General features: G+C 41.4%; 1 protein-coding gene across 2 annotated transcripts in view; it reads left to right on the top strand.

Annotated features, from left to right (window-relative positions):
* The window catches only part of LOC106569811 (vasoactive intestinal polypeptide receptor), a 107270-nt gene that overhangs the window by 39732 nt on the left and 45417 nt on the right, over window positions 1-22121 (top strand). For both annotated transcript variants that reach the window (XM_014141442.3, XM_014141443.3), the window contains exons 4-5: window positions 16303-16415; window positions 17737-17834. In XM_014141442.3, coding sequence (XP_013996917.2) covers window positions 16303-16415; window positions 17737-17834 — 211 coding nt within the window. The remainder of the gene's footprint in view (window positions 1-16302; window positions 16416-17736; window positions 17835-22121) is intronic.

Here is a 22121-nt window from a genome sequence, read left to right on the forward strand (position 1 = left end):
TAGATATGTGGTCTCAAACTCTACTTAAAGTCTAATTACAGGAGAGTAGATATGTGGTCTCAAACTCTACTTAAAGTCTAATTACAGGAGAGTAGATATGTGGTCTCAAACTCTACTTAAACACCCTGAAGAAGGCACAGTGACATCGAATAGTTGGTGGTTTACGCAATAAATTATTGGGAGTTTATATATAGAGTGTGCGAGTCTCTTTATATATTTTCATAGGTTAGAGCGTATTCCCCATTAGTCAGCATCTCTACACAAAATAACTTCTCTGGGTGTGTTCCAGCTCATACTTTTTATTTTCTCAAACTATACTTAAACTCTAATTACAGGAGAGTAGAGACATGAGCTGTGTTCGAATACTCATACTAACCGTGCTTACCATACTATTTGTGATGTGAATTGAGTATATAGTATGGCTTATTGGTCATAGTATAGATATAGTTAGTATGCCAAAAGTTCCCGGATGTCGTACAATCTTACCAGGCAGTATATTAACTATCTGCTATCTAACTAACTACCCAACATTTATTGACTTGATTATTTACATAATTCTTAGCTAAGTGGTGTAGTCGTGCGATTCAATGGCTATCTACTCTGATTCCAGAGCACTTTCACGCCGAATAACTCATGAATTTACCAACACTCGACACCCATTGAATCAGTAAATGTCTGCAAAAAAAACGTAATTAAATTGTTGCCAGCAGCACAGTTACAGTCTCCAACGCTCTGGATAACATGAAAACAGCCTAACCAGCTCTGCTAGGGTGAGTAAAATGGTCAGAGTGGGGTGTTCTCTCATTTGTGTCTGGAAGTAGCTAGCCAACTATAGCCAGTTAGCTTGGGTGCTTGACTGCCATTGTGAGGTCAGAACGCTCAGATCAACCCTACTCCTCAGCCAGAGCGTCCAGTGTGCTCTCTGAACGCTCAGATCAACACTCCTCCTCAGCCAGAGCGTCCAGTGTGCTCTCTGAACGCTCAGATCAACCCTACTCCTCAGCCAGAGCGTCCAGTGTGCTCTCTGAACGCTCAGATCAACCCTACTCCTCAGCCAGAGCGCCCAGTGAGCTCTCTGAACGCTCAGATCAACCCTCCTCCTCAGCCAGAGCGCCCAGTGTGCTCTCTGAACGCTCAGATCAACCCTACTCCACACCCAGAGCGTCCAGTGAGCTCTCTGAACGCTCAGATCAACCCTACTCCTCAGCCAGAGCGCCCAGTGTGCTCTCTGAACGCTCAGATCAACCCTACTCCTCAGCCAGAGCGTCCAGTGTGCTCTCTGAACGCTCAGATCAACCCTACTCCTCAGCCAGAGCATCCAGTGTGCTCTCTGAACGCTCAGATCAACCCTCCTCCTCAGCCAGAGCGCCCAGTGTGCTCTCTGAATGCGCAGATCAACCCTCCTCCTCAGCCAGAGCGCCCAGTGTGTTCTCTGAACGCTCAGATCAACCCTACTCCTCAGCCAGAGCGTCCCGTGTGCTCTCTGAACGGTCAGATCAACCCTACTCCTCAGCCAGAGCGTCCAGTGTGCTCTCTGAATGCTCAGATCAACCCCCCTCAAATCAAAATCAAATCAAATCAAATTTATTTATATAGCCCTTCGTACATCAGCTGATATCTCAAAGTGCTGTACAGAAACCCAGCCTAAAACCCCAAACAGCAAGCAATGCATGTGAAAGAAGCACGGTGGCTAGGAAAAACTCCCCAGGAAAAACTCCCTAGAAAGGCCAAAAACCTAGGAAGAAACCTAGAGAGGAACCAGGCTATGAGGGGTGACCAGTCCTCTTCTGGCTGTGCCGGGTGGATATTATAACAGAACATGGTCAAGATGTTAAAATGTTCATAAATGACCAGCATGGTCAAATAATAATAATCATAGTAGTTGTCGAGGGTGCAACAAGCGCGTCCGGTGAACAGGTCAGGGTTCCATAGCCGCAGGCAGAACAGTTGAAACTGGAGCAGCAGCACGGCCAGGTGGACTGGGAACAGCAAGGAGTCATCATGCCAGGTAGTCCTGAGGCATGGTCCTAAGGCTCAGGTCCTCCGACAGAAAGAAAGAAAGAAAGAGAGAAAGAGAGAATTAGAGAGAGCATATTTAAATTCACACAGGACACCGGATAAGACAAGAGAAATACTCCAGATGTAACAGACTGACCCTAGCCCCCGACACATAAACTACTGCAGCATAAATACTGGAGGCTGAGACAGGAGGGATCAGAAGACACTGTGGCCCCATCCGATGATACCCCCGGACAGGGCCAAACAGGCAGGATATAACCCCACCCACTTTGCCAAAGCACAGCCCCCACACCACTAGAGGGATGTCTCCAACCACCAACTTACCGTCCTAAGACAAGGCCGAGTATAGCCCACAAAGATCTCCGCCACGGCACAACCCAAGGGGGGGGGGGGGGCCAACCCAGACAGGAAGACCACGTCAGTGACTCAACCCACTCAAGTGACGCACCCCTCCCATGGACGGCATGGAAGAACACCAGTAAGCCAGTGACTCAGCCCCTGTAATAGGGTTAGAGGCAGAGAATCCCAGTGGAGAGAGGGGAACCGGCAAGGCAGAGACAGCAAGGGCGGTTCGTTGCTCCAGCCTTTCCGTTCACCTTCACACTCCTGGGCCAAACTATACTTAATCATAGGACCTACTGAAGAGATAAGTTTTCAGTAAAGACTTAAAGGTTGAGACTGAGTCTGCGTCTCTCACATGGGTAGGCAGACCATTCCATAAAAATGGAGCTCTATAGGAGAAAGCCCTACCTCCAGCCGTTTGCTTAGAAATTCTAGGGACAATTAGGAGGCCTGCGTCTTGTGACCGTAGCGTACGTGTAGGTATGTACGGCAGGACCAAATCGGAAAGATAGGTAGGAGCAAGCCCATGCAATGCTTTGTAGGTTAGCAGTAAAACCTTGAAATCAGCCCTTGCCTTAACAGGAAGCCAGTGTAGGGAGGCTAGCACTGGAGTAATATGATCAAATTTTTTGGTTCTAGTCAGGATTCTAGCAGCCGTATTTAGCACTAAATGAAGTTTATTTAGTGCTTTATCCGGGTAGCCGGAAAGTAGAGCATTGCAGTCGTCCAGCCTAGAAGTAACAAAAGCATGGATTAATTTTTCTGCATCATTTTTGGACAGAAAGTTTCTGATTTTTGCAATGTTACGTAGATGGAAAAAAGCTGTCCTTGAAACAGTCTTGATATGTTCTTCAAAAGAGAGATCAGGGTCCAGAGTAACGCCGAGGTCCTTCACAGTTTTATTTGAGACGACTGTACAACCATCCAGATTAATTGTCAGATTCAACAGAAGATCTCTTTGTTTCTTGGGACCTAGAACAAGCCAGAGCGCCCAGTGTGGTCTCTGAACGCTCAGATCAACCCTACTCCACACCCAGAGCATTCAGTGTGCTCTCTGAACGCTCTGAGAGCGATACTCTCTGGATTTACTAACGGACAACTTGACAATGCTCTGAATTTACAAACACCCAGAGCGCACTCTGGCACTCCTGATTGAATTTACGAATACACACGAAATCGTAAAATGTTTAGCTAGTCATTTGTTATGCTAACCAGCTAGCAAGAGGTTGCATAGCAACAGCATCAACTTCCGGTAGACAGGCGAAGCTCTAGTAAGCTTGACTGAAACGATACCGTTCGTTTACAGTATTCTAAAATGAATTAATAGTATATAGTAGGTAGTAAATACTCATTAAGTATGTAGTATACAGTATGTTAGTATGCGTATTCGAACACAGATATGGTCTGAAACGCTAAGTAGCTCTTTACACTTGTACATGTATGCGGGTTGAAAATGGTAGATTTGGTCATAGATAAGCGCCTAAATTGGCTGTACAGTCACATGCTACAACTAAGGTCAGACCTCTGGCTCTGCGCTTCACAGCACTGGATGGGTTTTTGACTGACAGCTGTTCTGAATTTGAGCACCACACACACACACACACACACAACAAAAAGTTGCCCCCATCCCTTCTGCTAATTGGTCAACCTTTGCAAATTTTTGCTGTCTGAGTGAGGAAATGCTGTAAATTCAGATAACTCTATGTATTTTGGAAGATAAGACGTTGACGATTATAATAAATACCGCTTTGAAGTCATACAAGCAAGTCAAACACCTGTGAGTCCAAATGTGCACTTCACATTTCCATATCATAAAACTTATGTCATATACAGTGTCAACATTTATGACCACTATGTTTGATGTAGGCCAACAGTTACAAAATGACATGTCGTCATACCCTGGGTTGTTCTGAACAGAGCCTATGTCTGTCTATTGTCAAGAAACTTTACCACGGAAAAACCACCTGAATTCACTCATGACTCCTTTCTATCCGCACCAAAATTAGCATCAGTTTGTCTGAATTGCCTTGTGAAAGTCTAACACTGTAAGATCAGATTTTATAACTTAGCTAGTCATGTTGACAATAGAACAAGCTTTCCAATGATGCCCATCTAACCCAGATTGCAATTTAAAATGGGAGAAATTTTGGGATTGCGTAATAAAACCACAATAATTGTGTGACGGCTGGGATGTAGGGTTCCAAACAAAACAAGTGTGCTTGCTGTAGTTCCTCAACGGCACAGCTAGGAGAGGTCAATAAAGCACTTTACAGTTGAAGACTCTTCCTGGAGTCATAAAATTGTATTGAAATGACTTAGGAACTGAGGGCACTGGAGAGGTGTGTGTGTGTGTGTGTGTGTCCCCACTTGGAGACAACAGTTACTCCTCTCACTCAAACTCATGTCATCATGTCATTTGTCATGTTGCAGCTACCTCACATTTCCCAGAAATATTCTTATCATGTTACTGAATGTAAGTATTTTTAGATTTCAAGTCCAGTGAAAAGTACAGTAAATGTAAAATGCACATAGAATCAACAGCGTAATGTTTGGTTCATTCTTGTGTCAGGTAAACTGTTATGTCCTCAACGTTGGTCTAATAACGGTTTCCTTTCAATTGCTGCCGTGATTATGCATGTGGTTTTTATATTTCTTCAGTAAGAAACAGTTTAATTTAGCCTTATCTATTTAGGCCAATTCCTACGAGTGTAAAGGCTTAAACTCTATTCAATCCGTATCACAGAAAACCAGCTTTACAGTATGATTGAAATTTAAAGGAAAATTACAGCTTTTTAGCAGAGATTGCATTCCCAGTAAACACCGCTTACAGTTTGTCCACTCAATTGTAAATTACCGTTGCAGTTCTATTCCGGAATATGTAACGCTTCAGTTTTACAGACAGAATAGAACCCCTAAACTCTAATTACAAGATATACATGGTCTCAAACTCTTCCTAAACTCTAATTACAAGAAATACATGGTCTCAAACTCTACCTAAACTCTGTTTACAAGAGATACATGGTCTCAAACTCTTCCTAAACTCTGTTTACAAGATATACATGGTCTCAAACTCTTCCTAAACTCTGTTTACAAGATATACATGGTCTCAAACTCTACCTAAACTCTGTTTACAAGAGATACATGGTGTCAAACTCTTCCTAAACTCTAATTACAAGAAATACATGGTCTCAAACTCTTCCTAAACTCTAATTACAAGAAATACATGGTCTCGAACTCTACCTAAACTCTAATTACAAGAAATACATGGTCTCGAACTCTACCTAAACTCTAATTACAAGAAATACATGGTCTCAAACTCTTCCTAAACTCTAATTCCAAGAAATACATGGTCTCAAACTCTACCTACACTCTACACTCAGAAAAAGGGTTCCAACAGGGTTCTTTGACTGTCCCCATAGGAGAACCCTTTTTGGTTCCAGGTACAGTAGAACCCTCTGTTGAAAGGGTTCAACATGGAACCCAAAATGGTTCTACCTCCAACACAAAAAAAAGGTTATTTAAAGGGTTCTCCTATTGCGACAGCCAAAGAACCATATATTTAACACTCTTAAACGTAATTACATGTAATCTAAAATGTAAGTATTTATCATGAAAGGACCATAAACAATAACTAGTAATGCTGCATACTCCAATAGAGTTTAAAATCTCACCGTTCTAACTTGCTGAGGTGTAGTCCCTTTTGAGGACATAGGCTCAAGTACAAAGTACAATATGATAAAAAATATGAAATATTTTATGTGATGCATTTCTTATTGAAAAAAAATGGTATGAATAAGGCTTGAAATTACTTATATGCTTTCTAAATATACTATAATTAAAATATATAAAACCACTAACTGTACGATTTCATCTTCCTCATAACTGTAAAATACATGTATTGCAACATTTACATGTTTTCTCAAGGTATCTCTTGATCAAAACATCTTCCGACACCACTGTGAAAGTCACGTAAAGATTAGGCTTGGCTTCCTGAACTCGTTATGAACTCACCTTACATCTCATATTAATCTTATCCGTCTATGACAAAAAGAAAAGGTTTATTGTTTAAACTCTATTAATTATTTTAGATTAATGGCTATAAATCGATCTTTGAATGTGCTATAGTGATTAAAACACTATCCTTCTGCGCTATGATGCAAGGACTTAAACTGTAATTACAGGACAGTAGATACGGGGTGTCAAACTCTACTGTAATTACAGGGCAGTAAATACATGGTGTCAAACTCTACTGTAATTACAGGGCAGTAAATACATGGTGTCAAACTCTACAATAATTACAGGGCAGTAAATACATGGTGTCAAACTCTACTGTAATTACAGGGCAGTAAATACATGGTGTCAAACTCTACTGTAATTACAGGACAGTAGATACTTAGTAAGGTTCAGGTTCTGGTGCTGTGGATGTCACCTCTCCCTGTATCACTTTGCCATTGACTGATTTTATAATTAATTACAGGCGAGTAGTGTGTTCGGGTGCTGTGGACAACATTCTCCCACCATGTCTCTCTCTCTCTTTTTATTTATATATATATATATATATATATATATATATATATATATATATATATATACAGTTGAAGTCGGAAGTTTACATACACTTAGGTTGGAGTCATTAAAACTTGTTTTTCAACCACTCCACAGAAATCTTGTTAACAAACTATAGTTCTGGCAAGTCGGTTGGGACATCTACTTTGTGCATGACACAAGTAATTTTTCCAACGATTTTTTACAGGCGGATTATTTCAGTTATAATTCACTGTATCACAATTCCAGTGGGTCAGAAGTTTACATACACTAAGTTGACTGTGCCTTTAAACAGCTTGGAAAATTCCAGAAAACGATGTCTTTAGAAGCTTCTGATAAGCTCATTGACATGATTTGAGTCAATTGGAGGTGTACCTGTGGTCTACCTTCAAGGCCTACCTTCAAACTCAGTGCCTCCTGGCTTGACATCATGGGAAAATCTAAAGAAATCAGCCAAAAATTGTAGACCTCCACAAGTCTGGTTCATCCTTGGGAGCAATTTCCAAATGCCTGAAAGTACCACGTTCATCTGTACAAACAATAGTACGCAAGTATAGACACATGGGACCAAGCAGCCGTCATACTGCTCAGGAAGGAGATGCGTTCTGTCTCCTAGAGATGAACGTATTATGGTGCAAAAAGTGCAAATCAATCATAGAACAACAGCAAAGGACCTTGTGAAGATGCTGGAGGAAACAGGTACAAAAGTATCTATATCCACAGTAAAAGGAGTCCTATATCAACGTAACCTGAAAGGCCGCTCAGCAAGGAAGAAGCGACTGCTCCAAAACCGCCATAAAAAAGCCAGACTACGGTTTGCATCTGCACATGGGGACAAAGATTGTACTTTTTGGAGAAATGTCCTCTGGTCTGATGAAACAAAAATAGAATTGTTTGGCCATAATGACCATCGTTATGTTCGGAGAAAAAAGGGGGAGGCTTGCAAGCCGAAGAACACCATCCCAACCGTGGCAGCATCATGTTTTGGGGGGCTTTGTTGAAGGAGGGACTGGTGCACTTCACAAAATAGATGTCATCATGAGGAAAGAAAATTATGTGGATATATTGAAGCAACATCTCAAGACATCAGTCAGGAAGTTAAAGCTTGGTCGCAAATGGGTCTTCCAAATGGACAATGACCCCAAGCATACTTCCAAAGTTGTAGCAAAATGGCTTAAGGACAACAAAGTCAAGGTATTGGAGTGGCCATCACAAAGCCCTGACCTCAATCCTATAGAAGATTTGTGGGCAGAACTGAAAAAGCATGTGCGAGCAAGGAGGCCTACAAACCTGACTCAGTTACACCAGCTCTGTCCGGAGGAATAGGCCAAAATTCACCCAACATATTGTGGGAAGCTTGTGGAAGGCTACCCGAAATGTTTGACCCAAGTTAAACAATTTAAAGGCAATGTTACCAAATACTAATTATACAAACTATACAAACTTCTGACCCATTGGGAATGTGATGAAAGAAATAAAAATTGAAATAAATCATTCTCTCTACTATTATTCTGACATTTCACATTCTTAAAACAAAGTGGTGATTCTAACTGACCTAAAACAGGGAATTTTTACTAGGATTAAATGTCAGGAATTGTGAAAAACTGAGTTTAAATGTATTTGGCTAACGGAATAAAAATAGCGGGGAAAATATTTCTGCACCCAGGTGTGTGTGTGTGTGTGTGTGTGGGGGGGGGGGGGGTTACCTTGCTGTGAACACAGAATGTGTAAAAACAGAATAAGCACAGAAACTATTAAACATGAGCAAAACAATAACAGGCAGAAGATATATATCAGTGTCTCTCCTCAGGATGTCCTAATACATAATCGTCTTCACAAGAAGTGCACACAGACCCAGTGTCCACAGCAGTGTATGTGTTTTTGCCGTATTGAAAGAAGAGCCCTAATCTAAAGTCAGGCCTCAGAGACAACACCATGCAGGGATGATTAACTTGTTTGAGGTACTCCCGTCGTCATGCATGACATCCAAAATCCATTGGTCTCTTGTTTGGAGGCCTGATGAAAGCATTCTTCTGGCAATCCCTTAGACACAGAGGATCCAATGGTGGCATGGACTAAAACACCACCGGCTTATCTCGTTCTCTCTCTCTCTTTCTGCTGCTCTCGCTCTCTCTCTTCATCTCTCCTCTCTCTCATTCTTTCTGTCTCCCTTTCGCTCTCTCTTCCCTCTCTGTCCCTCTCTGTCTTCATCTCTCTCTCTCTCTCTCTCTCTCTCTCTCTCTCTCTCTCTCTCTCTCTCTCTCTCACTCTCTCTCTCTCTCTCTCTCATTCTTTCTGTCTCCCTTTCGCTCTCTCTTCCCTCTCTGTCCCTCTCTGTCCCTCTCTCTCTTCATCTCTCTCTCTCTTTCTTTCTGTCTCCCTTTTGCTCTCTCTTCCCTCTCTGTACCTCTCTCTTCATCTCTCTCTCATTCTTTCTGTCTCCCTTTCGCTCTCTCTTCCCTCTCTGTCCCTCTCTCTCTTCATCTCTCGCTCTCTCATTCTTTCTGTCTCCCTTTCGCTCTCTCTTCCCTCTCTGTCCCCCTCTCTCTCTCTCTCTCTCTCTCTCTCTCTCTCTCTCTCTCTCTCTCATTATTTCTGTCTCCCTTTCGCTCTCTCTTCCCTCTCTGTCCCCCTCTCTCTATTTCCCCCCCTTTTTTTACTCCAGCCTATATTGTAAAAACACTGTAAAAGGGTTGCTATGAATTTGACAGTAATTTACTAGCAGCTCAGTGGCAAGTAGAATTCTGTATTTCATATTACAGGACACCTATTGTAATATAAATACGTGACTGAATCAAGTACTGTGCAATGACACATAGTACAATACCGTAACATTGACTGTATTATACTGTAAAACGTTGGAATGAATGGATGATTAAATTAAATTCATTGGAGGGTGAGGGGTTTTGTATTTCACAGTATTTGACTGTTATTGCAAAAGGATTGTTGCAAGCAGGTTGGCTGCTAGGCAAAGTGTTTACACATTACAGCATATTAATGAACAGTTGGTGTTTTATATCACTTGTACTTTTAGAGGCCTTAACAAAAGGCTTCAAAAACTGGCTGCGCCTACAGTGCCAAACAGACCAATAGGACATGGTTAAATATTCAACCATTAAAAGGTTTAAGACTTGCTGCCACTCCAATCTGTCCCTTATATATTTTACATTTATAGCAGTTAAATTGGTACAGCATTCTCATTCACAGGTTCAACAAATGTAGCCTCTTACAAGGCACGCCTCAAAATATGTTAATGGAAACAACAATACCATGCACCCACTAGTGGTCAAAAGGTTTTTGGAGCTCCAAAGATACGGTACGGTACTATATTCTGTTGGGTGGAATTACAGTACCATTTAAAATACAGAAATTCTTTCCCTGCCCACAACATTTTCCCACAATGCACCATAATTTATAGTATGCTGCAGTAAAAGGTTTTAGAGTATTGCACTGTTGATAATACAACAACAAAAATGACAAAATAAATTGTAGTTTTTCGTTACAATGTAGGATACTTGCGTCATCATTGTCAGCTTTACCAAAACAACATAACGCGTTGAACGCTGTGCTTTTGACAACATTATTCTTGTCCAAATGAACAACAGAATTCCAAGCTAACATGCTACATCGCTGCCTGTTGTTCCAACTCAAGCTGTAGACCGGAGAGGGTATACTGCAAAAGAAGGATCAATGACTTAGCCAGCTAACTTTGATAAACAACCAGAAATAACTACAGATTTTCTGGTTCATTAAAGAAAGATAAACTTCGATGTGGCTGTTGACACAATTAGACCATGGACCCGTTTCAAGCTTCTCTTTCAAAAAAATAAAAAATACAAAGTTATTTCATAATACTTAGGCACGTTAGCTGGCTAACTCCTTGAACCTCCTTTATTCGTACCGTATACTCCTCTGCTCTGCTATGAGCAAGCCTACTTGAATGCAGTGATAATATTGTGTTTACTGTGGGGGTGAGAGAAGCTCTTGAAGGATAGGGTGTTTGTGGCTGACATTTCTCTAGTAGTGAGTGAAGGATGGTAACAATTAAGCACAAACCATTCCTTCTTCAGTAATGCCTCTTATGTATTAATAAAAATGAGATTTTTCCAAATACATCCACGAATCAATCTCTCAGTTGTACTATTATTTTGTTCTGTTTTGATCTGTTGATATTAACTAATATGGTGTTGATATGTGAATAATCACTAGGAACGAACAACTTTCTAGACAGCACAGTTTCTTTCCTTTGTGTTCATCCTTGTGATCATATCCAATGATTTCCCTATGTGTCCCCATAGACCGTACTGTAAACCCTTTCCCTGTGTGTCCCCATAGACCGTACTGTAAACCCTTTCCCTGTGTGTCCCCATAGACCGTACTGTAAACCCTTTCCCTGTGTGTCCCCATAGACCGTACTGTAAACCCTTTCCCTGTGTCCCCATAGACCGTACTGTAAACCCTTTCCCTGTGTGTCCCCATAGACCGTACTGTAAACCCTTTCCCTGTGTGTCCCCATAGACCGTACTGTAAACCCTTTCCCTGTGTCCCCATAGACCGTACTGTAAACCCTTTCCCTGTGTGTCCCCATAGACCGTACTGTAAACCCTTTCCCTGTGTGTCCCCATAGACCGTACTGTAAACCCTTTCCCTATGTGTCCCCATAGACCGTACTGTAAACCCTTTCCCTGTGTGTCCCCATAGACCGTACTGTAAACCCTTTCCCTATGTGTCCCCATAGACCGTACTGTAAACCCTTTCCCTGTGTGTCCCCATAGACCGTACTGTAAACCCTTTCCCTGTGTCCCCATAGACCGTACTGTAAACCCTTTCCCTGTGTGTCCCCATAGACCGTACTGTAAACCCTTTCCCTGTGTGTCCCCATAGACCGTACTGTAAACCCTTTCCCTATGTGTCCCCATAGACCGTACTGTAAACCCTTTCCCTGTGTGTCCCCATAGACCGTACTGTAAACCCTTTCCCTATGTGTCCCCATAGACCGTACTGTAAACCCTTTCCCTGTGTGTCCCCATAGACCGTACTGTAAACCCTTTCCCTGTGTGTCCCCATAGACCGTACTGTAAGCCCTTTCCCTGTGTGTCCCCATAGACCGTACTGTAAACCCTTTCCCTGTGTGTCCCCATAGACCGTACTGTAAACCCTTTCCCTGTGTGTCCCCATAGACCGTACTGTAAACCCTTTCCCTGTGTGTCCCCATAGACCGTACTGTAAACCCTTTCCCTGTGTGTCCCCATAGACCGTACTGTAAACCCTTTCCCTGTGTGTCCCCATAGACCGTACTGTAAACCCTTTCCCTGTGTCCCCATAGACCGTACTGTAAACCCTTTCCCTATGTGTCCCCATAGACCGTACTGTAAACCCTTTCCCTATGTGTCCCCATAGACCGTACTGTAAACCCTTTCCCTGTGTCCCCATAGACCGTACTGTAAACCCTTTCCCTGTGTGTCCCCATAGACCGTACTGTAAACCCTTTCCCTGTGTGTCCCCATAGACCGTACTGTAAACCCTTTCCCTGTGTGTCCCCATAGACCGTACTGTAAACCCTTTCCCTGTGTGTCCCCATAGACCGTACTGTAAACCCTTTCCCTGTGTGTCCCATAGACCGTACTGTAAACCCTTTCCCTGTGTCCCCATAGACCATACTGTAAACCCTTTCCCTATGTGTCCCCATAGACCGTACTGTAAACCCTTTCCCTATGTGTCCCCATAGACCGTACTGTAAGCCCTTTCCCTGTGTGTCCCCATAGACCGTACTGTAAACCCTTTCCCTGTGTGTCCCCATAGACCGTACTGTAAACCCTTTCCCTGTGTGTCCCCATAGACTGTATACTGTAGACCCTTTCCCTGTGTGTCCCCATAGACTGTATACTGTAGACCCTTTCCCTGTGTGTCCCCATAGACTCATTACTAGACGATGGCATCTTGGTCTCTGAGGAATGGTCCTGGGTAATTTAAGAAACAGATGGGGTTTAGGGTGGCAGGTAGCCTAACCGAAAGGTTGCTGGTTTGAATACCCGAACCAACAAGGTGAAAAATATGCCGTTGTGCCCTTGAGCAAGGCACGTAACCCTAATTGATCCAGGGGTGCCGTACTACTATGGCTGACCCTGTAAAACAACACATTACACTGCACCTATCTGCTGGATGTGACAATACCGCTTTTTTATTTATTTGTATTTTTACACACACACACACACACACACACACACACACACACACACACACACACACACACACACACACACACACACCACACACACACACACACACACACACACACACACACACGGAACCTGTAAGCCTTAGTGCAAAACAGGGGCCATCATATCCCCTCCAGACAGTAAAGACTTCAATTTGCTGAAGTGGAGTGTGTTCCAGTGAGACTCTCTGTGTAATATAATTGGATCTGAATAAAAGGAAGGAAAAGTTGCGCCTCTGATATCTAAAGACGAAAAGAAACACTAGTATTTCACCAAGAATGTTTCTTGTTTTTGTGCTCCTTGGAGCCGACTGTTGTGTTGATCAGTGGAGTGGGAAGGCTGAAGAGATTTCACAACACTTGGTTTGATTCCTTTGAAGATTGCATAATACAGAAAGATACAGAAAAAAAGATACAGGAAAAAAAAAATGTCAGAGTTGGGCTCTGTTGAACTATTGTAATTTAACTTGATTGAGCTGAACATATGGAAACGTATTGTTTTGGTTTTGGAAATCACCTGTAAATTACTGTACATTCTGTTACCTACACTGTAAAAAAAAAGTTATTATCACAGTAAATTACTGTATAATCAACATTAACATACTGTATAAACTGAATACAGTAGATTACCGTTAAAGACATTGCATTGTGTGAAATAGTAATGGCCGGGAAATATATTTGATGTATTTAGGACATGGCCATAAAATCATGCTACATAAGACACAGTAGTGCTTCACTTACTGTATTTTGGAATATTCAAAATAGAATGCAATACAAAAAAGAACAAAGTCCAAGCTCATCCTCAGAAGCAAGAGAGAAAATGTTTTTTGTTAGTTTTTTTTGCAAATTGTAATTATACATTTTATATTTTAGTCTTTGTTAATTGGTACCTGTTTTGTTATTTTATATGCATTGCTTTGTTTGTAGCCATGCTATTTTTATATTAAAGCAAACATATATCATTACAAAGGCACATCAACCAAATAAATCATTATCGATTGTTATAAGTAATCCAAATCAATCATTATCGATTGTTATAAGTAATCCAAATAAATCATGATCCATTGTTATAAGTAATCCAAATAAATCATTATCGATTGTTATAAGTAATCCAAATAAATCATGATCCATTGTTATAAGTAATCCAAATAAATCATGATCCATTGTTATAAGTAAACCAAATAAATCATTATCGATTGTTATAAGTAATCCAAATAAATCATGATCCATTGTTATAAGTAAACCAAATAAATCATGATCCATTGTTATAAGTAAACCATGCACAAGCATAATATGAGCTACATGTAAAACACTGGCCCCTTGGAAAAATTTGGTGAATTGCAACATCACTTAGCCTGAATTCAAACAACTCTCCCCCTTCCCCACACCTTACAATAGATTACAATAACAGTAATGGTACCATCAATGGATTACAGTAACAACATTGGTAACCATAAAACAGTTTTGTTTACGGTAACTTACTGGCAGTCAGTTAACTGTAAAACAATTGTAATCATTATCAAAGTTCCCTGTATGCTGTAATGCAGGTAGATTGTTTGACAATTGTTTTTCATATCTGTGTTTTATCTGTGTTTTTGATTGATTAATTAATCTTATAATACACAAAGATAAATAACATAACTAGGTAAGGTTGCAAAATTCTGGAAACTCCCAGGTTTTTCCAGAAATCCCAGTTGGATGATTCTTCCAGGACTTCTGAAAGTTTTGGTAAAGTTAACAGAAATTTGCAGCCCTAATAGCAGGCATGATGTGGCCTGTAAATCCTGAGTTTCAGACCACTGTATAAGAGTAAAACTATAAGGCCTTATGAAATATGGCATAATGAAATATGTATTGTGTTAAAGCAGTGGTATTCAATGTCAGGGGAGGAACTGCAGTGAGGTCGCCAAAATAAATGTACAATTTTTTTGGGGGGGGACCAAAATAAAATAAGAGTACAAATTATTGTATGGGAAAGGGAAAGGGAAATGGAAAGGGGGATACCTAGTCAGTTGTACAACTGAACGCATTCAACTGAAATGTATATTCCGTATCTAAGCCAACCCCTCTGAATCAGAGAGGTGCGGAGGGCTGCCTTAATCGACATGCACGTCATTGGCGCCTGAGGAACAATGGGGAACAATGACAAGGTAAAAATCTGTTGCCTTGCTCAGGGGAAGAACAACAGATTTTTACCTTGTCAGTTCGGGGATTCTGGACAATTCACAAAAGTTTTAGAGTACAAAAGTACATTTATTTATTGGTTTCTTTCATTTTGATAAGAGATGAAAATGTAATTAATTGAAGGTTATTTGTTGATGTAAAAATCAAAATGTACAGATTTTAAGGCTGTGTCATTAGATTTGGGTTGGGGTCCAGAGAAATTCTGCCAGAATTTAATTTTAATGACAACTTATTCACTTAGAATCTCACTTGGCCAAAAGACTGAACAAGGATTACTGCAACAACTATGTCTCTGTCACTAACAAAAACAGTCATGGGTGGTAACTCTACAATTAATTTTAAAGGCAAGGCACTGGGAAATATGCAAATAAGTCTTTACAGGAAGAGTATGTTACTGTAAAATGACTACAGTAGCATTATTGGTACTGTAAATAAATTACAGTAACATTATTGAATACCGTAAAATATAGTACGTAACATACTGCTCCTTTTTTACAGTGACTTACAGGTAACTGGCTGCCAGTAAGTTACTGTAAAAACAAGTACAGTGTAGGTAACCTGTTATAACTGTCCGCTCTGTCGTCTAGGTAACCTATTACACCTGCCCCCTCTGTCGTCTAGGTAACCTGTTACACCTGTCCTCTCTGTCGTCTAGTTAACCTGTTACACCTGTCCTCTCTGTCGTCTAGTTAACCTGTTACACCTGTCCTCTCTGTCGTCTAGTTAACCTGTTACACCTGTCCTCTCTGTCATCTAGGTAACCTGTTACACCTGTCCTCTCTGTCATCTAGGTAATCTGTTTTACCTGTCCTCTCTGTCATCTAGGTAACCTGTTACACCTGTCCTCTCTGTCATCTAGGTAACCTGTTACACCTGTCCTCTCTGTCATCTAGGTAACCTGTTACACCTGTCCTCTCTGTCATCTAGGTAACCTGTAACACCTGTCCTCTCTGTCATCTAGGTAACCTGTTACACCTGTCCTCTCTGTCATCTAGGTAACCTGTCGAAGACCTGCACCAGTGATGGCTGGTCTGAGGTTAGCCCTGCTTCCTATGCACTGAATTGTGGGTACAACGCCAACGTCACCAAAGTTGATGATGATGACACGGTAGGTATGGCAACCAGTGTCTTTTTTACAGATCCATCGATACATTTCTAATCATTATTGACCAACGCTCATAAATCAGCGACCTTTGTATTTGTGTAACGGTGATAACAAGACAATGGCTTTTACTTTACGATAAAGAAGTGTTTAGGTCCCCAAGCTAATGCCCAGGCTTCAGCTCAGCGGGCTAAAATGGTCTGGTGGTGCACAGACAGCCTGGATTCAAACTGAGTCGGCCACATAGAGCTACAATACCAACAGACGTCCATGTTACTCCCTAGAGTAAAGGAGCATGTATGAAGGCTACATTTGAAATGGCACTAAATTCCCACTACAGTAAGGAATAGGGTGCCCTATGGGCCTGGTCTAAAGTAGTGCGCTACTGTAGGGAATAGGGTGCCCTATGGGCCTGGTCTAAAGTAGTGCGCTACAGTAGTGAATAGGGTACCATTATTAGGGCCTTGTGTTTTGCACAATCATATGACGTAACTAGATTGTATCCTGTATGTTAAGCCTCATCCAGAAATTAGAATTACATCAAAAAGAAAAGTGATTGTCGGAGGAAGGTGCTCAACCATTATAGATTTGCCCATGTGTTAAATCTAGAATTTCGGGCTCCCGAGTGGCGCAGCGGTCTAAGGCACTACATCTCAGTGCTAGAGGTGTCACTACAGACACCCTGGTTTGAATCCAGGCTGTATCACCACCGGCCGTGATTGGGAATCCCACAGGGCCGCGCACAATTGGCCCAGCGTCGTCTGGGTTTGGCCACCATTGTAAATAAGAATTTGCTCTTAACTGACTTGCCAAGTTAAATAAAGGTTAAATAAAATAAATAAAAATCATCCTTATTGCTAGATAAAAAAATGTACGTATACATTAATTAAATACATGCATTGATTCTTGAAGAATATAACATGATTCTTGAAGAATATAACTTGATTCTTGAAGAATATAACTTGATTCTTGAAGAATATAACTTGATTCTTGAAGAATATAACTTGATTCTTGAAGAATAAAACTTGATTCTTGAAGAATATGAGCTTAGTTCAACTGTCGTACCCCATCAGAACCTAAAATATAAACTTGTTTATAAAAATATATAATTTTGTACTGTATATCATGGATGGTCAGTCTTTCCTTCCATCGCTCTGTCTATGAATTTGAGAGTGGTTAAATTTCTCCAGGCCCATCTTTCAGCTTTTTACCAAAACAGAGGTAGGTTGACCTCTTTTGTTATTGTTGTAATTTTCGGATTTTAGCTTTGAACGTGAGATGTGAGCGGTAACGTGTTTTAATGTGTCTATTTGTGTGTTTCTCTCAGGAGGAGTTCTACTGGGCAGTGAAAGTAGGCTACACTATCGGACACAGTCTCTCTCTCATCTCCCTCACTATCGCTATCGTCCTACTCTGCACTTTTAGGTAGGATTCTTTACTGTGCTTACATCACCAGCTGCTCAATAGCTTATCTAGAGCAGCGTGGGAGTGTTTACATATGGAACAGCAAAGACTCTAAGGATGTTTTTCCTCTGCATATATTAGGCACGGTGGTTTGCGATTTAAGACTAATGTTTTTCTTTTAAATCTGTACAACTTTTTTTTTTTTAAATGCATAGTATTGCCTATGAATGTGTTGTCAATGCCTTTTGTAGGATTCTTCCTTTAAAGAAAAATAAGTATCTGACAACCTAACGTGGTTTGAGATGAACATGAATTTCTCTGGTCCCTACTGTTGCAGTCATGACGCAAGTGTCGCTATGCTGTCAAATCCTCCCACATGATTCTAGTTTAGTGTCACTATGCTGTCAAATCCTCCCACATGTTTCTAGTTTAGTGTTGCTGTGCTGTCAAATCCTCCCACATGTTTCTAGTTTAGTGTTGCTGTGCTGTCAAATCCTCCCACATGTTTCTAGTTTAGTGTCGCTGTGCTGTCAAATCCTCCCACATGTTTCTAGTTTAGTGTTGCTGTGCTGTCAAATCCTCCCACATGTTTCTAGTTTAGTGTTGCTGTGCTGTCAAAACCTCCCACATGTTTCTAGTTTAGTGTTGCTGTGCTGTCAAATCCTCCCACATGTTTCTAGTTTAGTGTTGCTGTGCTGTCAAATCCTCCCACATGTTTCTAGTTTAGTGTTGCTGTGCTGTCAAATCCTCCCACATGTTTCTAGTTTAGTGTCGCTGTGCTGTCAAATCCTCCCACATGTTTCTAGTTTAGTGTTGCTGTGCTGTCAAATCCTCCCACATGTTTCTAGTTTAGTGTTGCTGTGCTGTCAAATCCTCCCACATGTTTCTAGTTTAGTGACGCTATGTGGTCAAATCCTCCAACATGTTTCTAGTTTAGTGTTGCTGTGCTGTCAAATCCTCCCACATGTTTCTAGTTTAGTGTTGATGTGCTGTCAAATCCTCCCACATGTTTCTAGTTTAGTGGTGCTATGCTGTCAAATCCTCCAACATGTTTCTAGTTTTGTGTTGCTGTGCTGTCAAATCCTCCCACATGTTTCTAGTTAAGTGGTGCTATGCTGTCAAAAACCTCCAACATGTTTCTAGTTTTGTGGTGCTATGCTGTCAAATCCTCCCACATGTTTCTAGTTTAGTGTTGCTGTGCTGTCAAATCCTCCCAAATCCTCCCACATGTTTCTAGTTTAGTGTCATTATGCTGTCAAATCCTCCAACATGTTTCTGGTTTAGTGTTGCTGTGCTGTCAAATCCTCCCACATGATTCTAGTTTTGTCGCTATGCTGTCAAATCCTCCCACATGTTTCTAGTTTAGTGTTGCTGTGCTGTCAAATCCTCCCACATTCTTCTAGGTTAGTGTCACTATGTTGACAAATCCTTCCAGATTCTTCTAGTTTAGTGGCGCTATGTGGTCAAATACTCCCACATGTTTCTAGTTTAGTGGCGTTATGCTGTCAAATCCTCCCACATGTTTCTAGTTTAGTGTCGCTGTGCTGTCAAATCCTCCCACATGTTTCTAGTTTAGTGTTGCTGTGCTGTCAAATCCTCCCACATGTTTCTAGTTTAGTGTTGCTGTGCTGTCAAATCCTCCCACATGTTTCTAGTTTAGTGTTGCTGTGCTGTCAAATCCTCCCACATGTTTCTAGTTTAGTGTTGCTGTGCTGTCAAAACCTCCCACATGTTTCTAGTTTAGTGTTGCTGTGCTGTCAAATCCTCCCACATGTTTCTAGTTTAGTGTTGCTGTGCTGTCAAATCCTCCCACATGTTTATAGTTTAGTGGCGCTATGTGGTCAATTCCTCCCACATGTTTCTAGTTTAGTGTTGCTGTGCTGTCAAATCCTCCCACATGTTTCTAGTTTAGTGTTGCTGTGCTGTCAAATCCTCCCACATGTTTCTAGTTTAGTGATGCTATGTGGTCAAATCCTCCCACATGTTTCTAGTTTAGTGTTGCTGTGCTGTCAAATCCTCCCACATGTTTCTAGTTTAGTGGTGCTATGCTGTCAAATCCTCCAACATGTTTCTAGTTTTGTGTTGCTGTGCTGTCAAATCCTCCCACATGTTTCTAGTTAAGTGGTGCTATGCTGTCAAAAACCTCCAACATGTTTCTAGTTTTGTGGTGCTATGCTGTCAAATCCTCCCACATGTTTCTAGTTTAGTGTTGCTGTGCTGTCAAATCCTCCCAAATCCTCCCACATGTTTCTAGTTTAGTGTCATTATGCTGTCAAATCCTCCAACATGTTTCTAGTTTAGTGTTGCTGTGCTGTCAAATCCTCCCACATGATTGTAGTTTTGTCGCTATGCTGTCAAATCCTCCCACATGTTTCTAGTTTACTGTTGCTGTGCTGTCAAATCCTCCCACATTCTTCTAGGTTAGTGTCACTATGTTGACAAATCCTTCCACATTCTTCTAGTTTAGTGGCGCTATGTGGTCAAATCCTCCCACATGTTTCTAGTTTAGTGTTGCTGTGCTGTCAAAACCTCCCACATGTTTCTAGTTTAGTGTTGCTGTGCTGTCAAATCCTCCCACATGTTTCTAGTTTAGTGTTGCTGTGCTGTCAAATCCTCCCACATGTTTATAGTTTAGTGGCGCTATGTGGTCAATTCCTCCCACATGTTTCTAGTTTAGTGTTGCTGTGCTGTCAAATCCTCCCACATGTTTCTAGTTTAGTGTTGCTGTGCTGTCAAATCCTCCCACATGTTTCTAGTTTAGTGTTGCTGTGCTGTAAAATCCTCCCACATGTTTCTAGTTTAGTGATGCTATGTGGTCAAATCCTCCCACATGTTTCTAGTTTAGTGTTGCTGTGCTGTCAAATCCTCCCACATGTTTCTAGTTTAGTGGTGCTATGCTGTCAAATCCTCCAACATGTTTCTAGTTTTGTGTTGCTGTGCTGTCAAATCCTCCCACATGTTTCTAGTTAAGTGGTGCTATGCTGTCAAAAACCTCCAACATGTTTCTAGTTTTGTGGTGCTATGCTGTCAAATCCTCCCACATGTTTCTAGTTTAGTGTTGCTGTGCTGTCAAATCCTCCCAAATCCTCCCACATGTTTCTAGTTTAGTGTCATTATGCTGTCAAATCCTCCAACATGTTTCTAGTTTAGTGTTGCTGTGCTGTCCTTTCCTCCCACATGTTTCTAGTTTAGTGTTGCTGTGCTGTCAAATCCTCCCACATGTTTCTAGTTTAGTGTTGCTGTGCTGTCAAATCCTCCCACATGTTTCTAGTTTAGTGTTGCTGTGCTGTCAAATCCTCCCACATGTTTCTAGTTTAGTGTTGCTGTGCTGTCCTTTCCTCCCACATGTTTCTAGCTTAGTGTTGCTGTGCTGTCAAATCCTCCCACATGTTTCTAGTTTAGTGTTGCTGTGCTGTCAAATCCTCCTACATGTTTCTAGTTTAGTGTTGCTGTGCTGTCAAATCCTCCCACATGTTTCTAGTTTAGTGTTGCTGTGCTGTCAAATCCTCCCACATGTTTCTAGTTTTGTGTTGCTGTGCTGTCAAATCCTCCCACATGTTTCTAGTTAAGTGGTGCTATGCTGTCAAAAACCTCCAACATGTTTCTAGTTTTGTGGTGCTATGTTGTCAAATCCTCCCACATGTTTCTAGTTTAGTGTTGCTGTGCTGTCAAATCCTCCCACATGTTTCTAGTTTAGTGTCATTATGCTGTCAAATCCTCCAACATGTTTCTAGTTTAGTGTTGCTGTGCTGTCAAATCCTCCCACATGATTCTAGTTTTGTCGCTATGCTGTCAAATCCTCCCACATGTTTCTAGTTTAGTGTTGCTGTGCTGTCAAATCCTCCCACATTCTTCTAGGTTAGTGTCACTATGTTGACAAATCCTTCCAGATTCTTCTAGTTTAGTGGCGCTATGTGGTCAAATACTCCCACATGTTTCTAGTTTAGTGGCGTTATGCTGTCAAATCCTCCCACATGTTTCTAGTTTAGTGTCGCTGTGCTGTCAAATCCTCCCACATGTTTCTAGTTTAGTGTTGCTGTGCTGTCAAATCCTCCCACATGTTTCTAGTTTAGTGTTGCTGTGCTGTCAAATCCTCCCACATGTTTCTAGTTTAGTGTTGCTGTGCTGTCAAATCCTCCCACATGTTTCTAGTTTAGTGTTGCTGTGCTGTCAAAACCTCCCACATGTTTCTAGTTTAGTGTTGCTGTGCTGTCAAATCCTCCCACATGTTTCTAGTTTAGTGTTGCTGTGCTGTCAAATCCTCCCACATGTTTATAGTTTAGTGGCGCTATGTGGTCAATTCCTCCC

This window comes from Salmo salar, chromosome 14 (assembly GCF_965601325.2).
Source record: "Salmo salar chromosome 14, fSalSal1, whole genome shotgun sequence".
Classification (NCBI taxonomy): Eukaryota; Metazoa; Chordata; class Actinopteri; order Salmoniformes; family Salmonidae; genus Salmo; species Salmo salar.